General features: G+C 45.1%; 1 protein-coding gene across 3 annotated transcripts in view; it reads left to right on the top strand.

The window, feature by feature from the left end:
- Nucleotides 1–20,911, top strand: part of lama5 (laminin, alpha 5) — a 297,320-nt gene that overhangs the window by 153,123 nt on the left and 123,286 nt on the right. For 2 of the 3 annotated variants that reach the window (XM_078236714.1, XM_078236712.1), the window contains exons 14-23: nucleotides 1,275–1,409; nucleotides 3,914–4,048; nucleotides 7,490–7,627; nucleotides 8,217–8,263; nucleotides 11,187–11,286; nucleotides 11,471–11,523; nucleotides 11,697–11,802; nucleotides 14,018–14,120; nucleotides 16,045–16,201; nucleotides 17,488–17,620. In XM_078236714.1, coding sequence (XP_078092840.1) covers nucleotides 1,275–1,409; nucleotides 3,914–4,048; nucleotides 7,490–7,627; nucleotides 8,217–8,263; nucleotides 11,187–11,286; nucleotides 11,471–11,523; nucleotides 11,697–11,802; nucleotides 14,018–14,120; nucleotides 16,045–16,201; nucleotides 17,488–17,620 — 1,107 coding nt within the window. Of the gene's footprint in view, nucleotides 1–1,274; nucleotides 1,410–3,913; nucleotides 4,049–7,489; nucleotides 7,628–8,216; nucleotides 8,264–11,186; nucleotides 11,287–11,470; nucleotides 11,524–11,696; nucleotides 11,803–14,017; nucleotides 14,121–16,044; nucleotides 16,202–17,487; nucleotides 17,621–17,881; nucleotides 18,012–20,911 lie in introns of all 3 variants that reach the window. The other variant, XM_078236713.1, reaches the window with a different exon arrangement.

Below are 20,911 nucleotides of genomic sequence, written 5' to 3' on the forward strand. Positions count from 1 at the left end.
GGGCCTGGGTGGGATTGTGGTTGGTACAGACTTGATGGGCCGAACGCCCTCCTTCTGTACTGTAGTGATTCTATGAAAACATTGATGAGGCTTTCAGCAGCACCATGAGCTGAGATGAGCAAAGTCGAGCAATGATACAGAGGTGGAAATGGGCAATCTTGGCACAAGTATGAGATCGGAAGTATGAGGAGGAATCAAAGGTGACACCACGATTGCAGACAGATTGGCTTAATCTCAGACTGCTGCCAGGGAGAGGGGCGGAGTCAGTAGCTAGGGAATGAAGATTGAAGTGGGGGGACTAAAAACAATGGCTTTAATCTTCCCAATGTTTAATTGGAGGAAATTTCTGCTCGTTTAGTTTTGCGTGTTGAATAAACAGCCTGATAATTTGGCAACAGCGGAGGAGTTAAGCTCCCCATGTGTTATCAATCGCCAGAACTCTGAATGGAGCTCTGCTCAACAGATAGAGGTATTGTTGTTAAGTATCTCTGAAAACAGGAACTCTGGTTAACCACAAACCAGTTTTTGGAGGTTCACCGTGCCGCCAACACCAGAAGGTGGCCAGAATCAGATTTGCTTAATTCATACTTAAAATGCAGTAGGTTTATTTTTTGTTCTCTTCAACAATATTGGCCGTTTAAACAGATGATTGGGAAGGCTATATCAGATAGCACTAAATTAATTATTTCTCTACACCCTAGCTATGACTGTAACACTACATTCTGCACTCTCTCCTTTCCTTCTCTTTATGAAGAGTATGTTGCACCTGTATAGTGCACAAGAAACAATACTTTTCACTGTGTACTAATACGTGACAATAATAAATCAAATCAAAACCTGATACTTTGTACAACCTCTCCCTCCCTTCTCTGCCGAAAGTGTTTTCAATCTTCAGCTTTCTGTCCATTGTGTTTGCTTACATAACAACAGTACTTCAAAGTAATGCATTGTTTGTGAACCCCTTCAAATATTCCCAAGACATGTAGCAGCCAAATGTTATGTAAAGACCATTTTTTCCTTCTTTTGAAGTCTGTTTTCTTACTTTATTAACACATACTTACTTAGAAAGCTCAATGCATCAGCTCGATTTAAAGTTACTTCTGAAGAAGACTTTGGGCCTAAAACTGGCTGCTGAGAAATATGCGGTTGAGTCCCTGTTGTACTGAATTCCCAGGTTGCCGATGTTAGATAGAAAACAGACAAAGCAGCTAAAGCTCCAGAGAGAAGCATATTCAAAGTGTAATGCATCTTTTTTTCTCCCCTCCCTCTTACAGTGTGTAGCTGCAGCATTGCCGGCAGCTTGCCTGAGGTTTGCGATCATTCTGGACGGTGCCTGTGCAAGGCAGAATTCGACGGAGCGCGCTGTGACCAATGCGCTGTTGGCTTCCATTCCTACCCTCGTTGCCATGGTTAGCATTCTTCAGCCAAGTGATCTTGGCAAAGTATTACATTGACCCATATTCATGGGGAGGGCTTGTAGCAAACAGAATGCCCAAAAGTAAGGGGAAATGTGGAAGTCCTCCTGAATTTAATGTATTTAATCATAGAATCATTGAATCCTACAGGGCAGAAGGAGGCCATTCAGCCCATCGAGTCTGCACCGACCACAATCCCACCCAGGCCCAACCCCATTACCGAATACATTTACCCTAGCTAGTCCCCCTGACACAAAGGGGCAATTTAGCATAGCCAAACCAACATAACTCGCACATCTTTGGACTGTGGGAAGAAACCGGAGCACCTGGAAGAAACCCTCGCAGGCGCAGGGAGAACATGCAAACTCCACACAGACAGTGACCCAGGCCAGGAATTGAACCCGGGTCCCTGGCGCTATGAGGCAGCAGTGCTAACCGCTGTGCCATCGTGCCCGTCCCATGAAAATAATACTTTCAATATTGTTTCTCTGTTTCCAGAAAAGCAGCCACTTTGAGAGGCTGCCTGACAGGAAGGCCCACAGTGTGAGGTCACAATGGAGAGTGGGGGGGAGGGAAAGATCTAAGAGCATTGGAATTGGGGGGTTGACCCAGAGAAAGGTGGGGGAGGGGGTGGAATCAGCACAAGGGGCAGCGGATCATGATGGTGTGACGTAGCCAGTCACAGCAAGTTGGCGGGGGGGAGGCTGCAGAGGGCCCACAAGTATCAATAAAAAGGCATGTGCCTGCTCGATCTGGCATTTTCCCCCTCCCTGCGTTCCATGACCCCTGAGATGGAGAGACAATGGCCTAGTGGTATTATCGCTAGACTTAATCCAGAAACTCAGCTAATGTTCTGGGGACCCGAGTTCAAATTCCGCCATGGCAGATGGTGGAAGCTGAATTCAATAAAAATGATCTGGAATTAAGAATCTACTGATGACCATGAAACCATTGTCGATTTGTTGGAAAAACCCATCTGGTTCACTACTGTCCTTTAGGGAAGGGAATCTGCTATCCTTACCAGGTCTGGCCTACACGTGAGTCCTGAGCCACAGCAATGTGGTTGACTCTCAACTGCCCTCCAAGGGCAAGAAGGGATGGGCAATGAATGCTGGCCAGCCAGTGACACCCATGTCTCACGAATGGATAAAAAAAATGCCCTGTGCACAATTTCATTAACATATTTAAATTCGGAACATAGGTGCACAAGTAGGCAATTTAAATTGTTGAACCTGTAAAAACGATTTAATGAGATGATGACTGATCTGTGACCCAACTCCTTTTCTCTTGATTTTGTTTAAGATCATTTTAATTGAGATTAGTCAATTTAACAATTGATCCAGATTCAGTGGCTGGAAAATAAGAGTTCCAAGCATTTTCCCATCCTTTGGGTGAAGAAATGTTTTGTCATTTCACTCCTGAAAGGCACTGGCTCTAATTTCTAGACTGTTCTCCAACTAACAAGAATAGTTTCTCCCTATCCATCCTATTGATACCCCTTAATGTCTTGAAACGTTGATCAAATTGCCCATTAACCTTCTAAATTCCAGGGAGCACAATTCTCCTTGTAGCTTAACCCCGGCAGTCTAAGCATTATTCTAGGAAACCGACACCACGCTCCCTACAATGCCAATATATCCTCCCGAAGGTATGGTCGCAGTAAAAGCTCCAGGTGTGGTCTAGCCCAGGCTTTTTGCAACTGAGTCATGATTTCTACCCTCTTGTATTCTGCTTGTCTGGAGATCAAGGCTGGAGTTATTGACCCGCATCTTCAGAACAGGTTAGAAACTCGACTCCCAACTCACTTGGGTTAAGCAAGAAGTTCATGATGGTTTGGGGCCAGCCTCAGATTTTTAAGAATCTAAAAGAGTCGGCGGAAAGCAGGAGTATGATAAATGATAGAAGTGGGAATCACTTCGAGCGAGTGGGAATTATAGAAAATCAGACAAAGCGGCACAGCTTCCATGGGCTTAGAGTATATTGGAAAAGGACTGATGGGCACTCGCAAATAGATCACCCTACCAATCATGTACCAGTAGGGTGGCACAGTGGTTAGCACTGCTGCCTCACAGCGCCAGGAACCCAGGTTTGATTCCCGGCTTGGGTCACTGTCTGTGCAGAGTCCACGTTCTCCCCGTGTCTGTGTGCGTTTCCTCAGGGTGCTCCCGTTTCCTCCCACAGTCCAAAAGACGTGCTGGTTAGGTGCATTGGCCATACTAAATTCTCCCTCAGTGTCCCCGAAAAGGCGCTGGAGTGTGGCGACTAGGGGATTTTCACAGTAACTTCATTGCAGCGTTAATGTAAGCCTACTTGTGACACTAATAAATAAACTTTGAGCAATAGTAGATCCTCAACGCAAACACCAACTCACAACTGTACCCATCACAGGAGGAGGGTACCAGGGATGCCAATGTTACACAGATTAATGTATTTTTCCAAATTGCATCTTTTTGCTGCACCTTGAGTAACTTCAGGCTGGTTTGCCATCTTTTTTCTAGCTTGTTCCTGCGATGATCGCGGATCAGTGGACAATCTCTGTGGGTCTACGGGCCAGTGCCAGTGTCATCCCAGCTACTCGGGCCCCACGTGCAACCAGTGTGCACCAGGTTTCTACGGATACCCCAGCTGCACACGTGAGGAACTTACTGAATATTGTTCGGCTCATGCCGGGTGAACCAAACCTGTCAGCTCACAGGCCAAACTATCAACTTCTCATTTCAGGAAACGTAAAACTCAGAATGGTGTTTTAGGTGTGGTTAGTGGAGCGTGGCAAATACCGGAGAGCTTCCGTGTGACGAATATTGTCACATGGTCATTTTTTGGAAAGCCCAGATGCAACCAACAAACGCTTTCCAAACTCTTTCCTTTATTTTGCTCTCACAGTACTGTGGCGGGGATTTTACCACCGCACCCGCTTTGGGAATCGAGGCGGGCAATGGAAAGGTCCGTTGATCTCGGGTGGGATTTTATGGTTTTGGGACGAGCGAGGCTGTAAAATCCCACCCTGTATGTCTCTTTAACTTCAAGACTGTCACTGTTCTAAATATGGGGCAAGAGTTTGCCTTTTGGGTCAATACCCTAACATCTGGATCCAAATGGGGGTCACAATCCCGCACTGTGGGAAATAGTCACCCAGCAGTGATTTTTGCCCACATTTATTCATGGCCAGGGGGCAGGCTTCCTATCCAATTAAAGATGGCAGGCAGGCTCTTAAAACTGGAAGACCACCAATAGGAGGCCATCCAGTTTGGAAGGCCATGAAGCCTGCAGTTCAGGTAAGAGAGAGATTCAAAGTAGTGTCAGCAAGCAGATAGGAAGGATCTCATAGCCTGCTGGCCCCAACACCTTGGTCTGCTTCTGGGAGGTCACCTCTAGGCAGCTAGCCTGGTTCCTGATGACTTTGGGAGGTCCCAGAGGCCAAATGGAAAATTCCACCTGGCTGCTGACAATGGACCTCAGTGGGCCTTTAACTAGCTCGTTCGGCTATCCGCCGCCACTTGAGGGTGGCGAGCCCTGCCCATCTCCATCCAGCCTCTGGGAAATAGCCTGGAGGTAGGGTGGTGCCGGCTTGAATGCTGCGTCTTTTTGTTTGATTCACTCATCGGATGTGGGCATCCTATTGCCCATCCCTAATTTTCCTTGAGAAGGTGGTGGTGAACCGCCTCTTGAATCGCTGGCATTCCTGTGGTGTTGAAACAGCCACAGTGCTGATAGGGAGGGAGTTTCAGGATTTTGTCCCAGACACAGTGAAGGAAAGGCAATATAGTTCCAAGTCAGGATGGTGTGCGATTTGGAAGGGAACTTGCAGGTAGTAATGTTTCCATGCATCCGGTGCCCATGTCCTTCCAGGTAGTAGAGGTCAGGGGTTTAGAACGTGCAGTTGAAGAAGCCTTGCCATGTTGTTTCAGCGCACCTTGTAGATGGTACATACTGCTGCTACTGTACCTCAGTGGGCAGGTCAAGAGAGTGAATGCTTTAAGGTGGTCGATGGGGTGCTAATCAAGCAGGTTGCTTAATGGTATCAAGGTTCTTGAGTGTTGTTGGAGCCACACTCATCCAGGCAAGAGTTTTCCGTCACACGCCTGACTTGTGCGTTTACAGATAGTGGACAGGCTTTGAGAAGTCAGGTGAGTTACTCCCTGAAGAATTCCCTGCCTCAGATCAGATCTATATCCACAGTATTTATATGGCTAGCCCTGTTAGATTTATGGTCAATGACATGGGGATTCAGTGATGGTAATGTGATTGAACATCATGTGGAGATGGTTAGACATCCTCTTATAGAGGTTATTATGAGCGGCACTGTGGCACCGTGGTTAGCACTGCTGCCTCACAGCTCCAGGGATCTGGGCTCAATTCCCGGCTTGGGTCAATGTCTGTGCGGAGTCTGCAAGTTCCCCCTGTGTCTGTGTGGGTTTCTTTCAGATGCTTTCCTCCCACAGTCTGAAAGGCGTGCTGGTTAGGTGCATTGGCCGTGCTAAATTTTCCCTCAGTGTACCCGAACAGGTGCTGGAGTGTGACGACTAGAGGATTTTCATAGTAACTTCATTGCAGTGTTAATGTAAGCCTACTTGTGTCTAATAAATTAAAACTTTTAAACTTTAAACTATATACTTTAGGAACACAATTGGCAAGTTTGACCAAGTACTTCTGGAGTTGATGCCCTTTCATTATTCCCCAGTTCCCTGCAAAATCTTCAATTTCTATTTGTGCAGTAGCTTTCAAATAATGCAACATTGCAAGCATTTTACAGGAGAGTGGTGGACAACAAGTGAGGTAGTGGAAGATAGTTAGGCGAGTTAACTGAGCCTGGGTTGGAGAGATATGTTTGAGGAGGGGGAAGAGGGCAAACAAGACAAAAAGGTTTAGATGGATATTCAATAATGTCAGGTCCTGGCTGAAGTCTGCGAGAAGAGGGACAGGTTGGAGAACACAGAATATCAGAGTTGGATGAGTGAAGAAACATAGAAGATAGGAGCAAGAGGAGGCTATTCAGCCCTTCGAGCCTGCTCCGCCATTCATCACGATCATGGCTGATCGTCCAACTCAATAGCATAATCCTGCTTTCTCCCCATAACCTTTGATCCCATTCGCCCCAAGTGCTATATCCAGCCGCCTCTTGAATACATTCAATGTTTTGGTATCAACTACTTCCTGTGGTAATGAATTCCACAGACTCACCACTCTTTGGGTGAAGAAATGTCTCCTCATCTCCGTCCTAAATGATCTACCCTGAATCCTCAGACTGTGACCCCTGGCTCTGGACACCCTCACCATCGGGAATCACAAAAGAATGCAGGGACAAGTTTGAGTGATATAGTTACGAAAACATAAGTTAAAAATCTGGAGAATATATCCCCAGTTGGGTAAACCAGCTCCAGGATGATATTCCAATTCCAACCATGGTTGAAATAACTGGGGAATTCTGCAGTTATATTCATAGACGGCAGAAAAATGCTTGCTTCATTTTTGGATGACAACTACATGTGCTTTTTTAAAATTCCTATTTTATGTGTTCGTTATATTGGCTGATTGTGAGTGTGTAATAAGCCCTTGGAGGCAGAAGTCCCTTCACCAAAATCCCTTTATTTACAAGTCTGACAACAGCATACAGAGTGCTTTCAGTCAGCAGCCTACACTCGGAGTCCCAGAGGAACTGACACGCCTGGTTAAATACAAAGCAAGAGGCTCCCTGATTGGCCCATCAATTTGGCCCTTAATCAGGGACATCTTTTAGTGACTAACCAAATAAACGAAATCAAATTAACTTAGGGACAAAGGGCAGCCCCCTAAAAGGAGGCCCTTAATCTGGGAGTTCATATTCTAACAGGCCCACCTCAATTGCCTGATTAAAGTCGTTACAGAGTGCATATTTCAAAATGTGTTCTCAATTCTGCTTTCAGATGGTTTTCTTCCTGATGCACTTGCTAACCACCTCCCCAGCACTGGAATCCACATTGTGTAATATTGAAAGGGTATTTTGTAAATAGGATAGAATCCACAATGGTCAACAGGACATAACGTAAGTGTAGGGAGCTAATTCTGATCATTGACCAGTTGATTATTTATTGCAGCTTGTCGGTGTACCTTGGAAGGCTCGTATATTAACTCCTGTGACCAAGAAACAGGGAGTTGCAGCTGTCGTCCATATGTGACAGGGCTGCATTGTGACATGTGTGTCGAAGGAGCTTATGGATTCCCTGATTGTCGAGGTGAGGGGTTTATTAGCTTTCCGTCACACAATTCAGTGGGAGCAATTCTCCCATCTAGGACCAAGTCCCATTGCGGGGGCGGGGATGGGGCAGTGTTTCCTACCATGGAAGGCGATGGGAAACCTCAGCAAATCTTGCTGCCCATCATTCATCCGGGAGTTTGATTTGATTTATTATTGTCCCTTGTATTAGTACACAGTGAAAAGTGTTTCTTGCGCGTTATTATATACCGTTCATAACCGTGGGGGAAGGGGGAGGGGAGGAGCTCCCTCCCTAACAGCACTGTGGATGTACCTACATCATGTGGCCTGCAGCGGGTCAAGAAGGCAGCTCAGCGCCACCTGTCATGGGAAATTTAGAGATAGACACCCACATCCCTTGACAGAATAAGAAAACATAGATGTATCTTTTGTACTTCACAATTAATTAACATAGAAAACAAGGACCTTGCACTTACAAAGCACTAAGCACCATCTCCAACTGGTTCATATCTAATGAAGTGCAAATGTTGTTACTAAATAGACAAAGGTGGTGGTAAGTTGGTGGATTTTCATGCCCTCACACTTTTTTTTTCTAAATTTATCAACAGTGGCTTCCTGTGACCCGGCAGGCTCAACATCTCCCTCCTCTGATATTGTAAGTAATATACATTTGTTATCTGTTGAATTATGTTCTGGTTTTTAAAAAGCATTGCTAGAATGGTCAGAAATTTAACTGGGGCAGGAGCGGTGGGAAGGAGTGGAGGTTTTCTCCGGTTGCTGGATATTAATGACTTTGTTAGGGCAGGGAAAGATTTTCTCTGACTTTGCAAATGTAAGCGCGTCTTGTTTGAGTGCTTTTACAACTTTGCACTTACAATGTCACTGAAAATTCCTCCCATGCGGTATGATGGCACAGTGGGTTAGCACTGCTGCCCCACAGTGCCAGGGACCCGGGGTTCGATTCCCGGCTTGGGTCACTGTTTGTGTGGAGTTTGCACATTCCCCCCTTGTCTGCGTGGGTGTTCTCCGATTTCCTCCCATGGTCTAAAAGATGTGCTGGTTTAGGTGCATTGGCCATGCTAAATTCTCCCTCAGTGTACCCAAACAGGTGCCAGAGTGTGGTGACTAGGGGCTTCTTACAGTAATTTCATTGCAGTGTTAATGTAAGCCTACTTGTGACACTAATAAATAAACTTTAAAACTGTGAATAACTTGCTTTGAAATTTGTGTACACGTTTGGTTATACAGTGCACAATGGGAATAAAATCTTAGGTTGCTTTGAAAGCTAATTTAATTTTTGATTTCCAGAAACCATAAACCATGAAAATGAGCTTTGTGTGTTTGATAGCTCAGCCCTTCAGGGCTAGTTTACTGTTTGTTAGAGTCGGGAAGAAATATTATCTGCAATTTATGTAATTGTGCTGGGCTTTCTGGTATCTGCCAAGTATCCTGTCATTAATTGGGATAGAGACTGATCGTAAGAGGCCTCAAGGGTCTATGACTGCTGCACACAAAGAACAAAGAAAAGTACAGCACAGGAACAGGCCTTTCAGCCCTCCTAAATTTACTCGGTCCATATCTCTCTATTCTCTCCGTATTCATGTACCCATCCAGATGCCTCTTAAATGTGCCTGCTTCCACCACCTCCTCTGGTGGCGCATTGCAGGCACCCACCACTCTCTGTGTGAAAAACTTCCCCCACACATCTCCCTTAAACTTTCCTCTTCTCACCTTGAACCTGTGCCCCCTTGTAATTGACACTTTTGCCCTTGGAAAATGCCTCTGACTATCCACCCTGTCTATTCCTCTATCAGGTTTCCCCTCAGCCTCTGTCTTTCTCGTGAAAACAATCCTAGTTTATTCAACCTCTCCTCATAGCCAACACTCTCGAGACCAAGCAGCATCCTGGTGAACCTTGTTTGCACTCTGGCCAAAGCTTCTACATCTTTCTGGTAGTGTGGTGACCAGAACTGCACATACTACTCCAAATGCGACCCGACTTAAGGTTTTATATAGTTGCAACGTGATTTCCCAACTCTTGTACTCAATGCCTGGCTGATGAAGGCAAGCGTGCCGTATACCTTCTTAATCACCTTGGTCACCTGTGATGCCACTTTTAGGGAACTGTGGACCTGCACCAGATCCCTCTGTATGTTAATGTTCCTGAGAGTTCTGCCATTTATAGTATAATTCAGACCTGAATTTGATCCTCAAAATGCATCACCTCACGTTTGTCCGGGTTAAACTCCATCTGCCATTTCTGTGCCCAAATCTCCAATCTATCTATATCCTGTTGTATCCTCTAACAATCCCTGGCACTATCAGCAACTCCGCCAATCTTTGTGTCATCCGCAAACTTACTAATCAGACCACCCACATTTTCCTCCAGATCATTTATATATACTACAAGGAGCATAGTATTGCCCGCTAACCTCTGCCCTGGTCATAAAGAATCATAGAATCCCTACAGTGCAGAAGAAGGCCATTCAGCCCATTGAGTCTGCACCGACACTCTGATAGAGCATCTTACCCAGGCCCTATCCCCACAACCCCATGTATTTACCCAGCTAATTTCCCTAATCTACACATCTTGGGACACTAAGGGGCAATTTAGCATGGCCAATCCACCTAAGCTGCACATCTTTGGACTGTGGGAGGAAACTGGAGCACCCGGAGAAAACCCATGCAGACACGGGGAGAAGATGCAAACTCCACACAGTCACCCAAGGCCGGGATTGAATCTGGGTGTGTCTTTGGTGCGGTGAGGCAGCAGTGACCACCATAAGGCTTGCATGTGTTTTTAAACAAAGTTTTGTTGTTGTATGTAAACACTCACAACTACATCCAGATTTCCCGATGGTTGACATTCCCCTGCCTTTGCCCATCCTGTGTTGCCGTCACAACGTTGTATTTCAAAGATACAGTGAACTGGACGCCAGTCCTGTTTCCTGCTTCTTAGAGGCCAGTTAGGCCCAAACATTGGCCTCCCTGCCGCTTGTTTGTCAGAGAATCCCACCCATAACCAATTGCAATCTTGCCCCTTGCATAGAAACTGTTGCCTGTTAGGCAAAAATTTAAGCATTCAGTAGCTTGTGGAGACTGTCCAATGATCTTGTCAGATACATTCTCCCAAATTTTCCCATTCCCCTGGGAATCACCATGACAGCATTTCCAACATGTCACAGGTGTGTCCATCTACAACCGAGATTGATGCCTAATATAAAGGCTGGAGAAATAAAAGCACAACCATTATTTAGAATTCTCTCCCCCCACCCCCACACCCAATTTGGGCCAGAGATGCAGAAATAATTTCAGATTTAGTTGATGCTTAGGCTACGTAATCCGCTTTGAATTAAAGAGCTGGGCCTCACTGCCATTGAAGCAGTTCTGTTATGGAAATTTGGAATTTTGGTGTCGTGTGAAGTTAATCCAATGATTCCCGTGAGGCAGGGGTAAGGACAAAAATGCTGCAAGCTTTGAAGAAGGCTTACATTTGACGTACCCAGATCTGAATTTTACTGGTAGGCAGCGCACGCGACATAAGTGACCAGCGATATTTGTGCATCTTTTCCAACCAGGACTCTTGCCAATGTCGGACAAATGTCGAAGGTTCAGCCTGCGATAAGTGCAAGCCTCTTTACTGGAATCTTTCAATGGAAAACCCATGGGGCTGTACCAGTAAGAAATCACTTCATATCTCCGTCCCACATTTAACTCTTTTCCATGTTGTCGATTTGTTTTTAACCATCTGAATTAATTAAATTTTAGTGCACAGAATCTAACGTATGTCTTGATTTAATGTGTTTTTTGCAGATTGGTGCTACCTTTATATGCATGTGAATATATATATCTTTCTTTTCAGGTTGTCAGTGCCACACCGAAGGGACGTTAAATGGCGTTGCAGAGTGTCTGCAGGTTAGTCAAAGTAGAAAAGTGCAGTACAGCAACAATTCTTTCCATATAAGGGAACTCCTAAAGAAATGGGTTGGGGTCTGCAGGACTCGAACCAAGGCAACTTATTGCTCACCAAAAGTATGCGAAGGTTTAATTTAAGACGGTCTCTGTAACATTGCTTCTTTGCTTTGTAGGATGATGGCCAATGTTTCTGTAAGCCTAATGTCTGCACTCACCATTGCACAACTTGTAAAGCAGGATACTACAACCTCGATGACCGGAACTATTTTGGCTGTCAAGGTAAGTTCCCTGTTGCCCAGCTTGACTGCTTTTCTTTCCATCTATACAACACCATAAGAGCACCAGGAACCGCAAGCCAGGGCCTGAGATCTATGACCTTTTTTGCTTTTCTTTTTGGGTTACATCAGACTGGCGGTCTCTCGCCGCTGGTTTCTGTTGACTTCCTGAAGCTCTTGGAGTAAAAGTCTAAATAAACTCTGGCAGCAGCTGGGGCTGGTTTGTTTGGATTTCAAAGTGAGTTATTACCTGACAGATAAAAGGATGAAAGAAAGCCTGTGTTGATGGAACAGACAGCGCGGAGCAGCTGACAATGTTAGATTGCTGTACCGTGCATCTCATTCACTTCAGTGGGACAGGCAAGTCTCCGGGGGGCATTTCCTCACTCTTCTCTTAAGAGCTTCAGGAAATCTTCCAAATATTAACTGGGAAAACCACTCTGGATTCACTGAAGCTTTATTTTTCTGTGGGCGGCACAGTGGCACAGTGGTTAGCATTGCTGCCTCACAGCGCCAAGGACCCAGGTTCGATTCCCGGCTTGGGTCACTGTCTGTGTGGAGTTTGTACGTTCTCCCCGTGTCTGCGTGGGTTTCCTCCGGGTGCTCCGGTTTCCTCCCACAGTCCAAAGATGTGCAGGTTAGGTGCATTGACCCGAACAGGCGCTGGAGTGTGGCGACTAGGAGAATTTCACAGTAACTTCATTGCAGTAAGCCTTACTTGTGACTAATTAATAAATAAACCATAGAAATCATAGAAACTTTTAACTTCATTTTTCACCCTGGTTGAATTGGGAAATTCACTCTCGCCAGTGTAAAGCTGGGCCAGTTTACCTCCCCTTGTTGAGTAAGTTAGGCAGCTGTGCGCTTTGCTCAACTAGGCCCAAACCTGCCGAGAGGCCATCTTGCTTTTCTCTTTGGGAGGGACGTGTGCCCTCAGGTTCTGGGAGAGGCAGAGAGATGAAAGATGGAACTATGTTGCCACTGAAGGTTGTGAGCTCTGCAGTGGGAATGGCCAATGTCTTTGATGTCTTTTACAAACAACAGTCACAAGGTTGCCATGTCCAATTCCTAACTCCCGTGGCACAGAGAGTTGAAGAGAGATGTCCAGGAAAGGCCTGCTTCTCTCCAATCTTTTGAAAGAGAAGTAGGTCAGGGCCTAAGGTCAATTGATTCAGGACACCCCTCAAAATGGGTGCTCTTTTTTACTATGGGGGATGGAAGTCAACACAAGAATGCCAGTTATTCCCTCCACACCATCATTAGTTTGCTTCTGCCCATTGCAAATACAAATGCTCCATGATCAACTGGAGGAAACTAGAGCAATATAAAAGAGGACTGAGACCCCAGTACTTTACATATGGGTACCCAGGATTCCCAGTTGTCCATTTGGATAGACTATCAGCTTTGTGTTTGAAATAGGAGAGTGATTTTTTTTTAAAAGATGTTCTTTTAATGTCCTTCAGTTCTGTAATCTGCAACTCTTTGAATATCGTCCCATCTGCTCGCCCTTGTTTCTCCCCTCCAGCTCTGGCCTGAACTGGCATCGCTGTTCCATTAAAACTAGATCATATCGAGTGGAGGAAAAACATTGTCTTCAGCATGGGTGACATGGTGGCACTGTGGTTAGCGCTGCTGCCTCAAAGCGCGCTGGGGACCTGGGTTCGATTCCCGGCTTGGGTCACTGTCTGTGCGGCGTCTGCACGTTCTCCCCATGTCTGCACGGGTTTCCTCCGGGTGCTCCGGTTTCCTCCCACAGTCCGAAAGACTGGTTAGGTGCATTGGCCATACTAAGTTCTCCCTCAGTGTACCCGAACAGGCGCTCGGGGATTTCCACAATAACTTCACTGCAGCTTTAATGTAAACCTACTTGTGACACTGATAAATGGTTTGCTTTAACTGAATAATAATCCAAAGCTCTGGAAACCCAGTTGAGTGTGACAAATTTGCTTAGGACTTTCCCTGCAGGTGTTGCCAACTTCCTAACACTCAAATGTGATCAACCCTCACTAGAATACAGTTCATTGTGTGTTGTATTGGATCCACCTTGGAAGGTAAAGAGATCAGGGCTAAAACTCAGTCAACTAGTAACAGTTACTGTTGGAACAGGTAGACTCATAATGATCTGGGGGTTATCAAACATTCAATAAAGCAGTATGCTTGTTGGGACATGTCTCAAATTCAAGCTTTACAAACATCTTTATTCTTTTTTGCACCTGCAGGCTGCCAGTGTGACATAGGAGGCTCAGTGGGTAGCTTGATGTGTGCTGACCGATCTGGAAGTTGTCAGTGCAGACAGAATGTTGAAGGACGCACATGTAACAAGTAAGAACCGAATCCAGAGCTCCTATGCCCTTGTTTCTGTCACGCAATCTCCTTTTGAAATTTAATCACAATTCAAGTTTTCAGTCATAAATTATTGGATGTATGTTTTAAATGGGACCAGTAATCATGATGTACTGTGGTAGGATGCCATGCATGATAGTTACTTCTAATGGTCATTGGGTCTGTGAATGGACAAAGCCACAAAGACGTTTTAACTACACCTGCACCTTGGAAATATGGTGCTCTACTGCCACAAAATGTACAAGTTATTAATGAGGTATTGTCTTTTCCCAAATTTGAGTTTTTATTCTCCCCCCCCCCTTCTACCACAAGCTATCCTTATTTTCTACTTTACCCCTCATTTGAGGCATTAATTCACGTTCCTTCAAGAATTATTCTGCAAATTGCTGTTAACAGTCACCATGGAATAAGTACCGTGCAATGTCCCCTTTAAGGGCTTCGGGCCTACCGATACTAGTATTTAACCGGTGTTGCTGGTACAAGAAAGCTTCCATCTTCTGATTGGTTAGCAGCACTTGGAGGCAGGACATCTGCCCTCCAACAGGATTCCTGGGTGGGGATTCCCTTCACAGGAGCTGGGAATTCCAATGCTGACCAGGTAGGTGCCTGATTGGGATTGCGGCCCATCCAGCCTCCTGGACATAGCCATAGTGGGGTTGCCACTGGTGTTCCAGATCCACTGTGAACATTCAATTCCGCCCATCGTTGCAGATTTTCATCACCCATTGAAGAAATGCTTTCTGATTTCTGTTTCTCGGTTTCCACCCTATACAAGAATTAGAAAGCCTTGCATTTTTATACAGTGCTTTTCACAACCACCAAACCCATTATAATGTTAAAGATCTTGATTTTTGTCATACAGTCATAGACTTCCTACAGTGCAGAAGAGGCCATTCAGTCCATCGAGTCTGCACCAACCCTCCAACTGAGCATCTTACCCAGGCCCTCTTCCCTCGCCTATCCCTGTAACCCTACATATTTACCGTGGCTAATCCATATAACCAGCACATAGAATTCCTACAGTGTAGGAGGAGGCCATTCGGCCCATCGGGCCCCACACCGACAACAACCCCACCCAGCCCCTATCCCCGTAACCTCGCGTATTTACCCTGCTAACCCCCCTAACCTACACATCTATACACTAAGGAGCAATGTAGCATGCCCAATCAACCTAACCCGCACATCTTTGGACTGTGGGAGGAAACCGGAGCACCCGGAGGAAACCCACGCAGACACGGGGAGACTTCGCACAGATAGTCACCCGAGGCTGGAATTGAATCTGGGTCCCTGGCGCTGTGAGGCAGCAGTGCTAACCATTGTGCCACCGTGCTGCTCCTAAGCTGAAGGAAATACAACTGCCCTTATAATTTTATCCTTAAAATTAAAAGCCTGCTTGCGGTCCACTTGTTTTGGGATATTCTAAACTGTGATCATTATCTTTTTAAATTTTTTAATGACTTCCTTTTCCACGTAGTTGGGCCTTCTGTCCCTCCAAGTGGAAAATTGGAGGCTAACTTAATTTTATGGCCGGAATTTTACTGACACCCCTGCCCCAGAATCGGAGTGGGCGAGGCTCGCAGAATGGCATTCTCCGTTGGCTTCGGGCGGGATTTTACAAGCCTTGGATGGGCGAGGTGGTAAAATCCCAGCCTATGTGTCTTCACATCGATGAGTTCTTTCTATTAATTCACTCTTAAATCTTTTGAAGTTTATTTTCCCACTTGCCGTGTAGACTGATGCTCTGGGAAGTAGGCCCGACAATGAGAAAAGGTAGAAGCAAATAGCTAAAAGTAGGCAAATTCTGTGATCTAATATCAATGCTCCCTTGTCTCAAATCGAAGTTGCTGAACTGCATCAGTGACGGGTTTCAGCGCGGATAATTTTCCATGATTTCTGTTTTCAGAGCAAAGCCTGACCATTACTTCCCTGACCTGCATCACCTGGGGTTTGAGATTGAGGAAGGTATGACCCCTGAAGGGAGAGCTGTTCGTTTTGGCTTTGATCCACTTGAGTTTGAAAACTTTAGCTGGAGGGGATACGCACAGATGTCTCCAATTCAGGTAAGTGAGGAAGTCCACTTCGCAAAAGGCTTAGGCCTCATTGGTCAGTTGCCGCTGTGATTGGGATGCTTGGAAATTTTTCACCACGTCCCATCTTCTAAATTTTGTCGCTCAGACGACTCACTGAGGAAGATTATCATTCCAGACTGGGCCATTGCATGGGTGTAAACAATTGTACGGGTTTTCACCCACATCTTTTCAGCTCTCCACAACCCCATGCATTGGACATGGAGAGATTTGTGTCAAAAGATGGTGACTGTGGATGGAAATGATCCATGAGTAGCTTTAAATCAAATTTTGGAATTCCTCAGTGACACAATAGATGAAGGAATGCTTGATGCTGTAGGGGCAGATGGAAGATAGATATTAAACCTCAGCATCGATATACCTCACCAAAATGAGCATAAAACTCAACTGATCAAATACTTGCTACAAGTTAAAGAGGCAAAACACCTTTTGTGTTAATTCAGCCATTAGTTCTAACCTGTTTGTCAGAGCTGTCCTAATTCTCCTAGTTATGGTGTCCTGCTTTACTCTTTATAGAGTTCCACAGGCAATACGATGGCACAGTGGTTAGCACTGCTGCCTAGCAGCGCCAGGGACCCGTGTTCAATTCCCGGCTTGGGTTACTGTCTGTGTGGAGTCTGCATGTTTTCCCCGTGTTTGCGTGGGTTTCCTCCGGGTGCTCCGGTTTCCTCCCACAGTCCGAAAGATGTGCTGGTTAGGGTGCATTGGCCATGCTAAATTCTCCCTCAGTGTACCCGAACAGGCGCCGGAGTGTGGCGACTAGGGAATTTTCACAGTGACTTGGTTGCAATGTTAATGTAAGCCTACTTGTGCCACTAATAAATAAACTTGAAACATATATGTAGGAGAGACGATGGGAAGGAGATTAAAGATGATAATATATGCCTTTGTCTACATGTCATATTCTGAAATATCACTTGAATGAAAGTTTAATGTTGCTATCTCGTAATATTTAAATATTGGTATTATTAAAGATTTGCTCTAAATAAAGGTTTTGAGGAAGAATGTTATGATTACTTTCGACAAGTATCAAATACATTAGTGTGAACCATTCATGTTTATTTTAAAATGTGTTAAATTAATCTGATTTGGTGGTTATATCATATTGTGACATTGACCCAGAGTTGGGATTGAATTTTGCTTTTTGAACATGTATAATATGCACACTTTGTGTAGCTGGGCTGCTGGCTTGTAGGATGTTGCTTGCTGAGGTGGTGGAATTAAGTATCATGCTTCCCATCCGCTTCTCTTTCCCCCAGCCTAAGGTAGTTGTGACTGTCAATGTGACCTCCCCTGACCTGTTTCGCATAGTCTTCCGCTATGTGAACCGCGGATCCACTGATGTGAAAGGAATGGTCATGGTCAGCGAAATAAGTCTTGATTGTGGGAACTGTAAGTGGCTTTTAGACCTCTATTTACATTAACTGTCTTTTGCTTAATTATTCGCCCCTTTCTGCAAGCCTAATGATTTGCTCCAGTGTATAGTTGGCATTGCTTGTAGGTGTGAACGAGGCTAACACGCTTTGCAGGTGGAATTCTTTCCAGCAAAGGGAGACTTTGCATCGATTCTATGGTGATGATCAAATCTCCTTTGCTAATTATAGTCCTAGTCACACCTATGTGCCATTGTCAAATTCCTTTTCATTTTTACAGAATAGAGTCAAAATAACGATGCATGTGACGGATTCGGAGCTTTATTTGTTTCGTTTCATCTTGAGGTATATTAATACAGGACCTGCCACTGTGTTTGGCAAAGTCACAGCTTATCAGGGACAAAGACCAGGTAAGGTTTTAGCCCCATGTGTCCTGGCCTCTACGAGTTGGTAGTTAAAGTGAGTGCATCAGTACGGTGCAGTGAAACCACTCCAGTTGCTCAAAGTCAGCAGAGGTTAGCAAAGCCTGACAGAGCTTAGAATTGTGTTGTTGGGTCATTAGGAAGTAGTGGGCTCTTTGCCCTCTGCAGGTGTTGCTGCTGTTGGATCCCCTACCCTCAAGCTCACAGCATCAGCTGCTGGACTTTCTATGGTTCTGCCCCCTCTTAGTACAGGTGGCACTGGATATTCCTATTCCAATATCTTGAGGAACCCAAGGAGCAGATATTGGATCATCCTTTCATTCTCCTGCTTTTCCTTCTCCTCCCACTTCCGTTTGGCCGTTATAGGTGCCTTTAATGGACTTGTCCAAAATACACTGACCAATTTCAGAAAATGAAGCATTGCAAGCAGAAATCCCAACTGTACAGTTTTCAACAATTGTTTTTTAAGGTGTTTAATTACGGAGTTTCACACTGGGATTGAAAATGTATTGCCGCTGAGGTACCAGCACTCTCAAACTCCGTTTCCAACAATAATGAGTGCCACAATGGAGAGTCTCCCTTGCTGTTAGCTTTATCATAAAAAAACCTGCTCAGATTTTTACCTCCGGCATTATGATATTATAAATGTTCCATAACACATGTTTAGCAATTTCTAGTCAGATACTAAAGTGTGGTAACCTATGGAGATTGCTATGAATTTTTCTCTTCTTTGCTCCAAGATTAAAAACTTAAACTAAAATTGCACTGTTAACTGGTGGTAAAGAATTTCTTGACAGCAGAAACTTTGTATTTTTTTAATATAGACATCTCATTGGCTCTCCTGATTTAATCCACTCTTGGCCTCAAGACTCCTGAATCATGACCACGGAATTCCGCATCCCCACCCACTGTGGAATCTTTCTCCTTCCCCACGAAACCTCTCCCCAGAACTGTCCGCTGGTATTGCCCAGGCATGAGACACTTCTCTCCCCCAACCCCAGGCCGTGGGGTGGGGGGGGGGGGGCGGGGGGGGGGTGCGTACTTAGCCTATGCGCTTCAAGCAATTTTTATTCCTCAGTTTCCCCTTTTTAAAACCCTGTTGTATTGTAAACCCCACTGGCACGACGTTATGTCGCGGGGAGTTTCTTACTTGGGGGAATGCGACAGCGGGGAGGCCCGCTGATTAGACTTAAATGTATTATAAAGGGGCACATGACACTCATGGTGGGAACCCATTATGTCACTGGCTGGGGGCAAGGACGATCGAGAAGGAAAATCCTTTTATTTATTTGTTCAATGGATGTGGGCGTCGCTGGCTGGGCCAGCATTTATTGTCCATCTCTAACTGCCCTCTTTCAAAGGGCATTTAAGAGTCAACCACATTGCTGTGGGTCTGGAGTCACATGTAGGTCAGACCAGGTAAGGGTGGCAGATTTCCTTCCCTAAAGGACATTGGTGAACCAGATGGTTTATTGCAACGGACAACAAGGATTTCATGGTCATCATTAGACTTTTTTTTAATATTGAATTCTAATTTCGCCATTTGCCATGGTGGGATTTGAACCCGGGTCTCCAGATCTTGTCCGGGGTCACTGGATTACTAGTCCAGTAATAAGACCACGATGCCAATGCCTACCCTACTGGTGTAAACACTGTAAAAGCCATTCTCTGCCCTCTTTGCCATTACTGCCCCCCTGAAAACAGGGACAGCAAATCCCCTATCATTCCTGTCAAGCACCCTCAGAATTTTAGATGTTTCAGTAAGATCTCCTCTCATTCTTCCGAACTCCAGCAATTATAAGCCCAACTGCTCAGCCTTAACCCTCTTCATCCCAGGAATCTGTCTCTGTCTTCCTGGGACGCAGGTATATCCCTGACCATATGAATATTAGAGACCCTTGGATGTGAGTTTCCTGCAATTTGCTTGCTCAGAGGCTTGGGTCATGACCAGATTTTCAGGGGAGCAGGAAAAGGAGCCACTTTCTTGCAAATTTCGTTGCAATTTTCTGGACATTTGTTATTGAATTGATCCTTACTGCGACCTGCAATATATTTTACGTTTCTTTGAATGCATTTTCATGGTGTCAATGTAAGCATTGCACAGATTGAGAAGTTTCTCTGGGTGCATGTTCTGAAACATGCTGTGGCTGTTATACACCAGATGGTTAAACGAGTTAAAACTTTAACCTTTATTGTTAAAGAAGGAGTATATGATGTGATGTTGGTGATTCTCTTGGGACCCAATAGTTTATGTTGATTGCCACCCATTTTTACACTCGACCCTATTCTGATGCGATTGGCTGGGGGGGGGGGAAGCGGTCAAACATGCAGATTTGGTCCAGCCAGGAAACTCCTATGTTCTCACTCAATTTAGTTTCTAGTGCTGCCAGATAAACCTGTTGGACTTTAACCTGGTGTTGTGAGACTTCTTACCGTGCTCACTCAATTTCACAGGTCCATTTTCAGCTGGACTCCTCAGGTCCAGAGTAGCGGAGGGAATTGTTCCCACTGAAAGTAGTTCAGCGCGGGTTTAGAATGGAACCTGGTGCTGGGTGGCCAATGTGTTTGATGTTAAAATCAGTCTGTAATTAGCTACTGTTAACAAACAATTTTAGACTGTGGAGAAAAATGTAGCTTTGACATTGATTTGCAATTTTCTTACAACAGCGTAATGAACGAACGGAATGCTGGCCTTCCATTCTTCACCCTTAATAATCTTCCCCTCACCAACATCTGTACCCTTTGTTCAGACGCAGGCCAGAAACTCCAAGGTGTTTTATGAAGTTAGCCTGCACCCTAAAACAGTCCAAAGATGTGCGGGTTAGGTTGATTGGCCATGCTAAATTAACCCTAGTGTCAGGGGGATTAGCAGGGTAAATATGAGGGGT

The sequence above is a fragment of the Mustelus asterias genome, chromosome 20 (genome assembly GCF_964213995.1).
Source record: "Mustelus asterias chromosome 20, sMusAst1.hap1.1, whole genome shotgun sequence".
In the NCBI taxonomy this organism is placed as follows: Eukaryota; Metazoa; Chordata; class Chondrichthyes; order Carcharhiniformes; family Triakidae; genus Mustelus; species Mustelus asterias.